Source organism: Oncorhynchus kisutch, linkage group LG18, assembly GCF_002021735.2.
Source record: "Oncorhynchus kisutch isolate 150728-3 linkage group LG18, Okis_V2, whole genome shotgun sequence".
In the NCBI taxonomy this organism is placed as follows: Eukaryota; Metazoa; Chordata; class Actinopteri; order Salmoniformes; family Salmonidae; genus Oncorhynchus; species Oncorhynchus kisutch.
The window spans coordinates 36,143,737-36,158,275 of NC_034191.2; the positions used below are offsets into that span (position 1 = coordinate 36,143,737).

A 14,539-nucleotide genomic window follows, 5' to 3' on the forward strand; every position below is an offset into this window, starting at 1 on the left:
AATAGTGCACACGGCCAATGAGGTTTGTGATAGGCCATTTGACAGGTTGGTTGTGGTGAGAGCATGGAACATGTGGGAGGGATGGATGGTAGTTGTAGTTTTAGAGAAACTTATGGAAAGAACAAGACTGGGTTTGTTCTTCTAGTCTGTGATGACTTTTAAGGCCTGTGTAGTTATGTAACGTAATGTAACGTTAGCCCATAAAGCCCACATTTTTAGGTGCATAATTCCACAGGGTTGTTAAAAGTTAAACCAATGACATGGAATGGGATCATGTGGAGAGCAGTGTGTAGTGAACCATATACATTTACAGTCCTAGTCTCACTCACACTTTGACCGAGACAAACCACGCTGTTAAGCCACATATGGGGCCTTATAGCTTGTTGGTTTGTTTTAGAGTTTGAGCTTTGGGATCTATTAAAATCTAAACATATGTCACTGTTTTGATTTCACTGATTGTAATGATTTGTCTCTCAACGTTTCAGGTTGCAATAAAGATCATTGACAAAAATCAGCTCAACCCGACCAGCCTACAGAAGGTGAGTGCTGTTGTGTGCATGTCATGAGAAACGGTTTGGAGAATAAAAGTCTTGTCTGGAAACGAGGCCGAAAAAGCATGCGACGTCACACAGTTTTACAAGACACAAACAGCATCAAGAAGCATCAAGAGAACCATAATCTTCATGTCATTTGAGATAGTGATGGTTAGGAGCAGAATTTATCAGCTTGAATGCAACCTTCCTAACGTCATGGTTTTTGTTTCAATATTGACTATATTATGCTGACCTGCACTCTGTCTGCGCTCTCTCTCCCTACACAGCTGATAACTTGCTCAACACCTATCAAAATACTGTGACAGGAAGTGGTCTCCTGTGTACTTGTTTTGGTGGACATTTGGGCAGTGAGATGGTGTGAGGATTCAATGGCCTAACTTTTGACCTCGTTCTGAGTTCTACTGGTCTAGGAGGCGTATAGTTTCTGGGATGTTTTGATGGTTTTGCTGCGGTCCCTGAGGTCCAGAATCCGTGGGGCATCCCTACCCCATCTGAAGTTGAAATTTAAAATGGTTAAGGTTATGGTTAGGGTAAGACAGAGTTTCCCAAATTCAGTCCTCGGAACCCCAAGGGGTGCAAATTTTGTTTTTTGACCTCACACTATACAGCTGATTCAAATAATCAACTAATCATCAAGCTTTGATCATTTGAATCAGCTGTGTAGTGTTAGGGCAAAAACTAAAACGTGCACCCCATGGGGACCCGAGGACCGAGTTTGGGAAACACTGGGGTAGGGGTCAGGGTTAGGATCATGGTTTAGGGTAGGGACTTCCCAAGGATCCCAAATAACAATTTTGCTGCAAACATACCAGTGATTTCAAGGCCATTTAAAGGAGAAATTGTTGAGTTTCTCCCATTCTTCTCTGCAGATCCTCTCAAGCTCTGTCAGGTTGCATGGGGAGCGTCACTGCACAGCTATTTTCAGGTCTCTCCAGAGATGTTCAAGTGTGGGCTCTGGTGGGGCCACTCAAGGACATTCAGAGACTTGTCCCAAAGCCACTCCTCTATTGTCTTGGCTGTGTGCTTAGGGTCGTTGTTCTATTGGAAGGTGAACCTTCGCCCCAGTCTGAGGTCCTGAGCACTGGAGCAGATTTTCATCAAGGATCTCTTTGTACTTTGCTCCATTCATCTTTCCCTCGATCCTGACTAGTCTCCCAGTCCCTGCCGCTGAAAACCATCCCCACAGTATGATGCTGCCACCACCATGCTTCACCGTAGGGATGGTGCCAGGTTTCCTCCAGACATGACGATTGGCATTCAGGCCAAAGAGTTCAATATTTGTTTCATCAGACCAGATAATCTTGTTTCTCATGGTCTGAGAGTTCTTTAGGTGTCTTTTGGCAAACTCCAAGTTGGCTGTCATGTCACTTTTACTGAGGAGTGGCTTCCGTCTGACCACTCTACCATAAAAGCCTGACTGGTGGAGTGCTGTAGAGATGGTTGTCCTTCTGGAGGGTTTTCCCATCTCCACAGAGGAACTCTGGAGCTCTGTCAGAGTGACCATTGGGTTGTTGGTCAACTCCCTGACCAAGGCCCTTCTCCCCCGATTGCTCAGTTTGGCCGAACGTCCACCTCTAGGAAGAGTCTTGGTGGTTCCAAACTTTTTCCATTTAACGATTTAAGAATGATGGAGGCCACTGTGTTCTTGGGGACCTTTAATGCTGCAGAAATCTTGTGGTATTCTTCCCCAGATCTGTGCTTCGACACAATCCTGTGTCTGAGCTCTATTGACAATTCCTTCAACCTCATGGCTTTTAGCTCTGACATGCACTGTCAACTGTGGGACCTTATATAGACAGGTGTGTGCCTTTCCAAATCATGTCCAGTCAATTGAATTTACCACAGGTGGACTTCTATTAAGTTGTAGAAACATCTAAAGGATGATCAATGGAAACTGGACGCACCTGAGCTCAATTTTGAGCCTCATAGCAAAGGGTCTGAATACTTATGTAAATAAGGTATTTGTGTTTTTTATTTTTAATACATTTGCAAACATTTCTAAAAACCTGTTTTCGCTTTGTCATTATGGGCTATTGTGTATATATTAATGAGGGGAATAAATTATTAAATACATTTTAGAATAAGGCTGTAACGTAACAAACTGTGGAAAAAGTCAAGGGGTCTGAATACTTTCTGAATGCACTGTATATGGTAACTTTCTTAGATATACAGGATAAAGTTGATCATTTCATAACGAGGACAGCAATGACATGTGCGAGGCGCACTGCATGGCCCAAGAGGAGATCACTCCATTAAAAACTTCCAAAAGTTCAAAACGATTTGATTTTGAATTGTGGGTGAAATCCAAAGATGTGCTATATTTTCATTGGCTATGTCATAGCTAATTTATAAACAGTAAATATTGATACATTACTAGCTCAAACACTTAACCTCAAAAATGCCAAGTTCATTAGTGGGTGATGGTGATTTCAGAAGCAAAGTATGGGGACAAAAAACTGTCTACATTGCCCCCCATAATCTGGTAGTGGGGTGGTAGAATCCTGGTCTCCTTTATGGCTCTGCTCAGGTGCCTACATAGTACATACACCATAGACATCCATAATTTACACACCACATACAAACGTTCTCTCATCGCACTGAATCGTTTCAAACTAAAACATGTCGTTCCTGTATCATATCGGAGTCCATCTAGATACGTATCGAATCGTCTTGAAAGGGAAATATGCACACCCATATAATCCATAGTTCTGTTTCTCTAAACAGCCATTACAAACTTCAGCTAACTTCAGCCACCACTAGCTACAAATCAATGGGAGTGATGGGGGCAATGATTTTGGAACATTGACAACTACGCAATGATAATGTTGCTGTCCATATGAGAGAGAACTGTAGGAAGGTGCTGCTGTATCATGTGTTGCCCCTCAGTGGAACTCTATTTAAGCATGGAGCGATGCACATAACTGTCCAATGTGGTCAGAGTTCATGGGCAGACAGAGCCTATGTATAGATACATTGCATAGCATAGCTGTAATAAGGTTAGTATGCTGGCCCGACATCATATGACTGTAGTACAACCCCAGTCCCCCGTCATAATCAACCCCAGTCCCCCGTCATAATCAACCCCAGTCCCCCGTCATAATCAACCCCAGTCCCCCGTCATAATCAACCCCAGTCCCCCGTCATAATCAACCCCAGTCCCCCGTCATAATCAACCCCAGTCACCCGCCATAATCAACCCCAGTCCCCCGCCATAATCAACCCCAGTCCCCCGTCATAATCAACCCCGGTCCCCCGTCATAATCAACCCCCGTCATAATCAACCCCAGTCCCCCGTCATAATCAACCCCAGTCCCCCGTCATAATCAACCCCAGTCCCCCGTCATAATCAACCCCAGTCCCCCGTCATAATCAACCCCAGTCCCCCGCCATAATCAACCCCAGTCCTCCGCCATAATCAACCCCAGTCCTCCGCCTTATAATCAACCCCAGTCACCCGTCTTATAATCAACTCCAGTCACCCGTCTCATAATCAACCCCAGTCACCCGTCTCATAATCAGTCAACTTACTACTGAGAGGGTCCATACATGCTGAATGGATCCTCTAGAGACCGCTGTTGACTTTGTATGAGCATGGCAACGCATTCATGCCTCCAATGTGAGAATTGATGCAGATGACATCACGCTCATGCGTCCCTGTTGCTAGGCAAACATGTTTTGATCAACCATCTTGTCACAGGCATCTGACGAGGTGACCTGTGTGCGGTGCACATATTTGTATCAAAGCGTCATCTGCTGACCAAACTTTAGCCTCGTTGTCAGCATAACAGGAGCAGGCTCTTACTTAGGACAATTAAATCAATATAAAACACGCTGCTATCGATTGTGGCTCTGTTTAAGGTATTATTTGTCTGCCGCGGATAAAGATATGGCTGGAACCAGCCAATGCAAATTATACTGTTCACAATTAGTTAGCTACTATTGCTTTGCAGACATCCTGTAAAGTAAACATATTCGTAGACCTTTTGTTATTGCTTGCAAGAAACTCCCATCGCATGTTTTCAGTGATGAAGTGGCCACCATAGAGTTAAAGGGGCAATCTCGATTGGTACATCCATTTTGGACTGAAAGTAATGATATAGCCATTGATTCTTGGAGAATATGACTTATGAATGCCTGCTGTTCCAGGCTGCATCCCAAATGGCATCCTATTCCCTATATAACCTTTGTCTAGAGCCCTATGAGCCTACATAGAGAGTAGAGTGCCATTAACGATGCACCCCTAGTGTTGAGTGGTTTCCTAGTGGGGACTGGGGATGGATGCCTGGAGGGTGGGGAACAGGGGTGGTTTGTGATCTCTGCATGCAGAAGTTTGCTGGTGGATGGATACTGCTGCAGTAGCGCAACGGGCAGACGGTTGTCCTGTCAGCACTATTCTCCTCCCATTCAGGGCACACTAGACCAGAGCACCAGGTGACTCTCTCTCTTTCTCTCTCTCTCTCTCTCTCTCTCTCTCTCTCTCTCTCTCTCTCTCCAACTGTGTCCCTCCCCTCCCTATCCTGCTCTCTTTTGTATTGCAACATTCCCCTCTCCCACCCTGTCTTTTTCTCGCCCTCCCTCTCTCACCCCACTCTCTGACCTCCTCTCCCTCTCTATATGTCACCTAACCCACTTTATTTCCAGTTTCTGTCTATCTTTCCCTCCCTCCCTTCTCTCATCACCTCTCTTCAGGCACTGCAGAGTAACCACAGATGTACTCTCTGGTGTTTCTCTGGAGGCTGGACCCCCCACAGTAGCTAGGGGGACACGCCCAAGCGGTGGCAGGTGATTTAAGGGCCCAGACTCCGCCCCCCACCAGCCAACTGCAATGCTGCAGAACACTTGGGGTAATCTGGCTGCAGTCTGCAGGCTTTAATATGACAGTGACAGCAGGGCTGTAGCAGCAATGCTCCATGTTGGCCCACCGCCCCCCAAAGTCACTCAGTCTCCCTCTAATCCCATTAGGGGCTGCATGGGGGATCCCCAGCAGCTGATACACATTGAGCAGGACAGACACTTGCACCCATCCTAAAACAACTGCCTGATGTATCTGAAACACCCCCAACCACTTACTAACCCCATGCCTAAACCCATGCCTATCTATCTCATACCCCTAAATACTACCTCCCACCACCTATGTCTCCTTCCTACCCCACCCCTCACTCTACCTCCCACTCATTCCCAGTCCCAACCTCTGATCTATTCCACACTAGGCCCTTTAACTTTAAACCCTGTCTCTGTCATCCTTGATGTCACTTCTGTCCCTCACACCTCACCCACCCTACAGCCTCTCTGTACCCCCTTATTCCCCTCATCTTCCACCTCTCTCTCTGATCTGGATGTTGTCACGATTTTCTCAAGCTTCGTCACTGTCAAGAGTGTGCATAAGTCTGCCTGTGAGAGCCTGTGTGCAAGTCTGTGTGTGTGTGGGGTGTAATCCTTCACAATGTAGGGCCCCTTCAAAAGAGTCTGATGCTACATTGCAGGGGGATGGGGGGGAGGGTTATCCCTCTATCAGGCCCATTCAGCCAGGAGCAGCATTCCAGACAGACAAACAATGGGGACAGCCGAACCCAGAGGAGGTGGGGTCCTCCAGGGGGCCAGGGCACTGGAGCTGGGATCCTGAGAAAGCAAGCAACCATGAGATGAGGCAGAACCAAAGAGCACAGACCGTGTGTGTGCACGCGTTGGTGTGTGTGTTCTAGAGAAAGGGATAAGGACGCTGCCTGACAGTGTGTTTGTTTATCAGTGGGTAGTGTGTATCATTAAGATATTAAAGGAATTAATACAGAGGGGGCAGGATATTTTCCCACACTGTTGAAGGATGATGGGAAGAGTGGTTTTCATTCTGTTCATGCAGGGGTCAGAATATGTGCAGTAATCCAGTTTCTGAGTTGCTGACTATGAGTGCGTTCCAAATGGAACACTATTCCCTATATCAACTCAGCAAAAAAATAAACCTCCTCTCACTGTCAACAGCGTTTATTTTCAGCAAACTTAACATGTGCAAGTATTTTTATGAACACAACAAGATTCAGCAACTGAGACATAAACTGAACAAGTTCCACAGACATGTGACTAACAGAAATTGAATAATGTGTCCCTGAACAAAGGAGGGGTCAAAATCAAAAGTAATAGTCAGTATCTGGTGTGGCCACCAGCTGCATTAAGTACTGCAGTGCATCTCCTCCTCATGGACTGCACCAGATTTGCCATTTCTTGCTGTGAGATGTTACCCCACTCTTCCACCAAGGCACCTGCAAGTTCCCAGACATTTCTGGGCGGAATGGCCCAAGCCCTCACCCTCCAATCCAACAGGTCCCAGACGTGCTCAATGAGATTGAGATCCGGGCTCTTCGCTGGCCATGGCAGACCACTGACATTCCTGTCTTGCAGGAAATCATCCACAGAACGAGCAGTATGGCTGGTGGCATTGTCATGTTGGAGGGTCATGTCAGGATGAGCCTGCAGGAAGGGTACCACATGAGGACGGAGGATGTCTTCCCTGTAACGCACAGCTTTGAGATTGCCTGCAATGACAACAAGCTCAGTTTGATGATGCTGTGACACACCGCCCCAGACCATAACGGACCCTCCGCCTCCAAATCTCTCCCGCTCCAGAGTACAGGCCTCGGTGTAACGCTCATTCCTTCTACGATAAATGCGAATCCAATCATCACCCCTGTTGAGACAAAACCGCAACTCGTCAGTGAAGAGTACTTTTTGCCAGTCCTGTCTGGTCCAGCAAAGGTGGGTTTGTGCCCATAGGCGACGTTGTTGCCGGTGATGTCTGGTGAGGACCTGCCTTACAACAGGCCTACAAGCCCTCAGTCCAGCCTCTCTCAGCCTATATCGGACAGTCTGAGCACTGATGGAGGGATTGTGCGTTCTTAGTGTAACTCTTCGTGTAACTGTCCAGCAGGTGTGATGTTTGGATGTACCGACCCTGTGCAGATGTTGTGGTCTGCCATGTGGTCTGCCACTGGGAGGACGATTTAGCTGTCCGTCCTGTCTCCCTGTAGCGCTGTCTTAGGTGTCTCACAGTACGGACATTCCAATTTATTGCCCTGACCACATCTGCAGTCCTCATGCCTCCTTGCAGCATGCCTTTGGCTTGTTCATGCAGATGAGCAGGTACCCCGGGGCATCTTTCTTTTGCTGTTTTTCAGAATCAGTAGAAAGGCCTCTTTTAGTGTCCTACGTTTTCATAACTTAATTGCCTACCGTCTGTAAGCTGTTAGTGTTCCACAACTGCATGTTCATTAATTGTTTATGCTTCATTGAACAAGCATGGGAAACAGTGTTTAAACCCTTTACAATGAAGATCTTTGAAGTTATTTTGATTTTTATGAATTATCTTTGAAAGACGGTCCTGAAAAAGGGAGGTTTCTTTTTTTGCTGACTTTAGTACACTACTTTAGACCAGAGCCCTATTCCCTATATAGTACACTACTTTAGACCAGAGCTCTATTCCGTATATAGTGCACTACTTTTGACCAGAGCCCTATGGGAATAGGGTGCCATTTTGGGAGGTAGACATGGACTGTTTTGTCTTCTCTCTTTGGGATCTAATGACTGTTGTTGCTACCCTTTACAGGAAACAATTGAATCCAGTTGCTGTAGTTCTGGATAGGCATGTGACTTGGATGTGTTTTATTGCTTCTTGCCAAACAGTAAAGGTTGTACTACCTCGTGCTCTGTGTAGATTTGACTCTGTCAGCTTCTCAGTGTCAACAGTTACATGATAAACTATGGTCAAACAAACATGAGGTGAATTCCTGAAATAAACTATTGTTTATTATTACTGTCCATGAATCATTAAAACACGTGAAGGTATATTGTAGCTGAGGCTGGAATTATGCTATACCAATTTGGCCACAAACAGTCACCAGTGTGTGTTTGAACTTTGAACCCAATCTACCTTTGCATTTGGGTGCTACACAGGGCAAACTCAATCCAGGTGGAAGCACCTGTAGTCCTGGCCCCTGGGGACGCCTCACCTGAGCCCTGGCCCCTGAGGCTTCCCCTGCTGGGGCCATCTGTCTGACCCCCCGTGGTAGAACTCAGCACTAGTTTTAGATTGGCTTGTAACGAGGAAGCTCCGGGTCTGCTCCTCAGCCGTTGCCTTGAAACGCCCTGATCCAACATGAAAGGGCTCCTTCTGCATGATCACACCCCCTTTCCCAGAGGAGCAACCTGGGTCCCACAGGGACATGAAAGGGGGGATGGGGTTGGGGTGTATGGGGGGAGAGAGTTAGGGCAGGGATGGAGGGGTATTCTGTTGGTTAGGTGGGGGGGGTTAGGGGCAGTGTAGGCAGTGGCACTTGCATCAGATGTTATCGTTATGCAGGGAGGGAGGGAGCAGTCATTCATGTGCGATGGCTTGCTTGGCCCTTGGCGTGGATAGATGTCTCTTTCAGAGACAGCAGGTTATTCAGTGGCTCTGCTGAGTCGTTTGAGAGGGGAGCCTGTGAGTTCCGTTTACCTCTATCGCTCTCTCTCTCTCTCGTTGTCTCTCTCTCTCTGTTCACGTGACAGTGTGGTCAGGGGGATGAGGGGTGTGCTTGTGTGTGACTGTGCGTGCGTAATGTGGTTGTGTAAAGTGTCTGTGTGTGGGTAAAGCGAGTGTATATGTGTGTGTCCTATGCAGGCATATTTTTCCCGTGTGTGAGTGCAACTATGCGTGGGATTGTTCAGGCCAGAGCTCGGACACAAGGCCTGGATTAACTGGTCAGAGTGAGGCACGCAGACAAAAACACTGCCTTGTGTTCAACAACTGCCTGTGTCCACCGCTGACTGACCCAACGGTAACCTCGACCCACAATGACACACAGAGAGTACGAGAGAGAGAGAGAGAGAGGCAACTTAGTAAGCTGCTTTGTGCAAATCCCCATGCAAAACAGAGGAGAAAAACCAGAGGGAGCTCAGAGGTTGATTAATTCTGCCCTTTTGTGCTCTCTCTGTTGCTTTCTGCTTCAGAGCGAGATTGGCTTCCGGTGTGATGTACAGGGTGAGAGGGATGTGCAGGGATGAGACGGGGAGGGAGGGAGGACTGCATTAGACAGATGCACACTGTGGATGGGCTGTCCGTTCCCTTGGCCAGTCAAGTGCTGAGGGTGGAAGGCAATACAGGGCATGGTTGGGCAGCGGTGGGGTGGAGAAGCTCCCCTGGGAAGACACTTGCCTGGGGGTGAGACTAGGACTATAGAGTCTGACATGGGTTGGCATGGCAACAGTGACGTTGGGCCAAGAGAATGGACCAGGAAGTCATTTATGGGCGTGTGAGAGAGGGAGAAAGTGGTAGATAGAAGGGAGGGGGATATGACGGAAGAGAAAAATATTAAGGAGGTGGCAGGAGAGGAGAGGAGAGACTGGCTTATCTGATTATTTTTCTTTAGAGCTCAGGTGAACAGCTGATGCGCTCTGCTCTCCTCAATTCAATTACAGACAGTCTCAAGGGATGTGTGTTTGATTTGGATTGTATGTTCACGCATGGAGCTGCATCATGTCACTGATGTGTGTTTGTGGACACTGAATGTATACTTGTGTACTCTATGTGGCACTCACAGTAGCCCTGGTCCACATTAGCCGCATTACTATGTAACATGTCTGCATCACACAGGCTGATTGTCTCAGTGTGTCTGTTCGGGACGGGACACATGTACACCATCAGATTTATGGTCGCGTCCAGCTGCCCTGCACTTTGGCATTGGAAAAATGTATAACAAGGGAAGCAGTGAGTCCTATTTTCTGCCTTTAAATTGTTTTTCAAGAACTAGGTTTCTCTGTACAGTGTTTAATCTCACTAGCCTATATCCTACAGTCATGTATCACTAGCCTATATCCTACAGTCATATATCACTAGCCTATATATCCTACAGTCATATATCACTAGCCTATAGTCCATAGTATATTTGTTGGGTCTTGATAAATATTTGCATTCAGTGCAGGTGTTATGGATACAAATGCGCAAGACATTAATACAACAACACTAAACTAGCCCTCTTCTTGAAGTTGTACTTGGTGAACAAAAATAGGACTGTGGACACCGCCTGCTTCAACATCATGTGGCCCAGTGACAAACCGATCAATATCTTGTGTTGCATCACATACTCTGTTTTTCTGTAAGCATGTCTCCATACTGGTCTAGGTAGGTCATTTTAAAGTGCAACAGCACGAAAGGGAGAGCGGGGCTATTGTTCCAACGAAAGGCGCTATATGGAGTCCGACCATGCTGCAGGTTGGGTAATCCATCACCTCATTACTACATCCTCCATGTATTATTACATCACTACCAGGAAGTAGACAGTCATGCTTGGTAGAACTTTCCCCTTGTAAGTAACACTACAAACAAGCAAAAGCAAAACATAATCATCATCTATGTTCATGTTTTTGGCTTATCCCCCCTGGCCATATCCCTAGATATTTTTCCTTTCATTATTTATAGTTATTTTTTTGGTCTGAACTGAGAAACACTGGCTGTTTTGAAAGCGCTTCACCTCAGTAGGTATGCTTATGTGCTCCAACGGGCCAAAAACTATGCCTCTGTCTAGCTACATGGGAGTGTCTGCGTGTGCGTGTGTGTGCAATTTAAATCATTGAACCCACCTTACCAGCCCGGCTTCGTTCTGTTTATTTGAGAAATTAGTCATTTGCTTGCACAGTCCCTGAGGCATACACATTTGAATCATTCTCAGTTTCCTTCTCTCTGTTTCCCTCTGTCCTCAAGGCAATCCAAAATATATTTATCATCCTCACAACTTTACTCTTGCCACTTCCGTGTACAGATATCTTGTTTGAAAGCTTCCGCAGAAGGCCAGAATCACGGGGTAGAGCATAGGGAGGCTGAGAGAGAGGGGTGGGGTGGCTGAGAGAGAGGGGTGGGGAGGCTGAGAGAGAGGCATGGGGTGGGGGTGGCTGAGAGAGAGGCATGGGGTGGGAGGGGCTGAGAGAGAGGCATGGGGTGGTGGTGGCTGAGAGAGGGGTGGGGGGGGGGGCTTCAGAGAGAGAGTGAAAGAGAGAGGGACAGACGGGTGAGACGCAGCTCCCTGGGTGACGCTCTGTGTTTTGTAAGAATGGGCTTGAACTTCTAAGGAAGCTGGACACCTTCTCACACAACCATCAGCACATTCCATCCATTGTGTGTGTTTCCTTCTCTATCCTTCCTGTCTTTCTCCCTTTCTCTCCTTCCTTCTCCTTGCTTTTGCTCGCTCATACATTGTGAAATCTAACTTTGTGTTTGCCTCTATTTCTGTCTTTATTGAAGTATTCCCCTTTCCACAAACCCAGCCCTTGTAACACAGTCTCTCACGGATACCCTTTTACCTGGTCAGAGCAAGCTGATGCCTCGTCACCCAGTCTCACCATATACAGTTCAAAGAGAGCACTCTGTGGGCTGGTGCACACATCCACTATAATTATCCCCAAGATGCTTGTATGTATGCCGTCAGCGCTCCTCATTACCCCACTTTCAGCAGATGTCACAACCAGGAAAGGAGGCTTATGAATGTGTTCGAGGGAGGGGCGTGTGTGTGTGTGTGTGTGTGTCAAATTGTGTGTAAATATGATTGTGTGTCACCTCATAACCACAAGATGTTGAATCACACACAGCAGCGGCAGACAGTGCCCGTGCCGCACAACCGTTGCAGCGACTATGTGATGTGGCGCCCCCACTATTTCTAGAAAGAGTTGAGGCTAAAAGCAGCGGCACCTCCATGATGGATGAGGGAGCCCTGTGGGGAGAGAGGCTCTGCCCAGGGGGAGAGGCGCTCTGTCTAGTCAGGCTGTCCCTGGAGTGGTCCACTCTCTAATTAGAAGGAAGCCAGCTAGTGTTGGAGGGGGAGGTGCGTCCATTTTCCCAACAAGCAGCTGAGCTTATTTATGAATGAATATGAATGAAAAAATGAATAAATGAGTGACGGGTGGAGGCGGGCTAACCTCCTCCTATACGCCTGTCTGATGTTCAGTTCTTATATTATGAATCGGGAATTTTGATCATCCCCCACTTTCATGCCTGTCTTCGCATGCGCTATATATATATCAGTGTGGCTGTGAAGACTTAAATAATGAAATAACATTATTTTAACTCGCTTCTTCTCTCTCTCTTTCCTCCAGCTCTTCAGAGAGGTACGCATCATGAAAGGCCTCAACCACCCAAATATCGGTAAGTGCCTCGGCTATACTAATCTCCCCAGCTTCCAGGTTGTAGTGCCGCAGGGCATACCCGACCCCAGAACATCATCAGCCTAACACCCATCCTCATGCAATGTTCCCCTTCACTGTCAATACAGCTGCTGAGCAGGAGTCAGGACGTGTGATATGGATAATAGTCCCCCACTGAGCTGAAAATGATCCTCCTTTCCAGGGGGGTACAGTCTAACTGAGGGACGCCCAGACACCCTCGCGCTGCCCCTGTAATGGCTAGAGGCTGTGTCCCAAATAGCACCATATTCCCTATGGGCCCTGGTCAAACAGTGCACAATAAAGGCAATAGGGTGTAGTCGCTCATATAAAGCCAGGACAAGTAGACTTCCTCCTTTAAAAAAAAATAATGCACACGGTCACATTTAATACTGCATGCAGCTGAAACATAAACTGCTGTACCATACTGTTGTGCATTTACGGCACATCTCCCTGCTCTAAGGAACACACAATAAATCACTTTGTGCAACTGTGTGTGTTGTTTGTCTGTGCCACTATACTGAGGTGTCTATGTATGTTTGTGTGTTACAGTGCAGCTGTTTGAGGTGATCGAGACGGAGAATACACTCTATCTGATAATGGAGTACGCCAGTGGGGGTGAGCAGAGTACCTCTCCTCAATCCCTACACGCTCCTCCATTTCTCTCTCATCTCTTTTCTCTCCACCCTTCCCTCATGCTTTCCCAGTACTGCTGACCCATCGATTGTCCTCTGACCGCCCTCCTCCCTCCCTCTGAACTCTCCTTTTCTCTCCCCTTCTCCTTTCTGTCTATTCTTCTCTTTGCTTGTGTCCCCTCCCTCTTCTAATCCCCACTCTGCTTGTTTGTCAATTTTTCCTCCCATTCTGTTTCTTGCCAAATAAGGAACTAATAGCCAAGCATGTGCCCCCTCCTGATCTCAACCTCACTGCTTTTCTCCCAGTGGATGTGTCCTCTAGCATGAAGCATGTACTATGCAAAAACACAACACACACTCATGCATTAATTCATTCAGTCACTCTCTCTCTTTCAACTCTCTCTCAAACCACCACCATAGATTCCCAGACACATGCATGGGTCACAGACATGTAGACATGCCCATGCAAAGTCAACCATTAGGCCAGGGATCACTGAGATGAATGTGGCCCTATAGGCTAAATTATGAACATACTGATCCCAGATCAGTCTCAATTTAATAATCTATCTCACTGATGATACTACTGCTGCGTATGCTCTCCTTTGGCTTAGGGGGCGCCGTACTACTATGGCTGACCCTGTAAAACAACACATTTCACTGTACCTATCCGGTGTATGTGACAATAAAGCATTTATATATATATATATTTGTTTTATATTCTCTCTTCATATTCTTACATTACAATTTCTTTTCACTCACTCACTTAATGTGTACATCATAGAAATACAATATAATTATATTATAGAACTCTAATGAATACACTATATATATATTAGTGGTGTGTGGGTCAGCTGTTTGTTCAACCACCCGCAATACCTAATAACCCATCTGCAAACCATGTGGTAACCCGTTTACCATGTGGTAAAGTGAAAATCTGAGGCCCAACCCTAACCCGCTAATATAGAAAATCTGCTGTGCAGTCAGAGATGGTGGCGGTATTTTTGGGGGGAGCAGGCCTTTCTCGATAGGCCTATGTCTCTGCTTATAATTTCCGACATTTTGGCCGGCTATTTGTTAGTCGCTTTTTAACAACTTCTACAATTAGATAAATGCAGCTTCTCTTCTGTCATGACTTGTTGCCCTGGAAGATTTAAGTAAACCCTGCTCACCAGA

At 46.7% G+C, this 14,539-nt stretch overlaps 1 protein-coding gene across 6 annotated transcripts in view; it reads left to right on the plus strand.

Annotated features, from left to right (window-relative positions):
* LOC109909019 (MAP/microtubule affinity-regulating kinase 4-like) overlaps positions 1-14,539 on the plus strand; it is a 52,223-nt gene that overhangs the window by 18,285 nt on the left and 19,399 nt on the right. For all 6 annotated transcript variants that reach the window (XM_031795929.1, XM_020507867.2, XM_031795930.1 and 3 more), the window contains exons 3-5: positions 486-539; positions 12,666-12,714; positions 13,284-13,349. In XM_031795929.1, the coding sequence (XP_031651789.1) occupies positions 486-539; positions 12,666-12,714; positions 13,284-13,349 (169 nt within the window). The remainder of the gene's footprint in view (positions 1-485; positions 540-12,665; positions 12,715-13,283; positions 13,350-14,539) is intronic.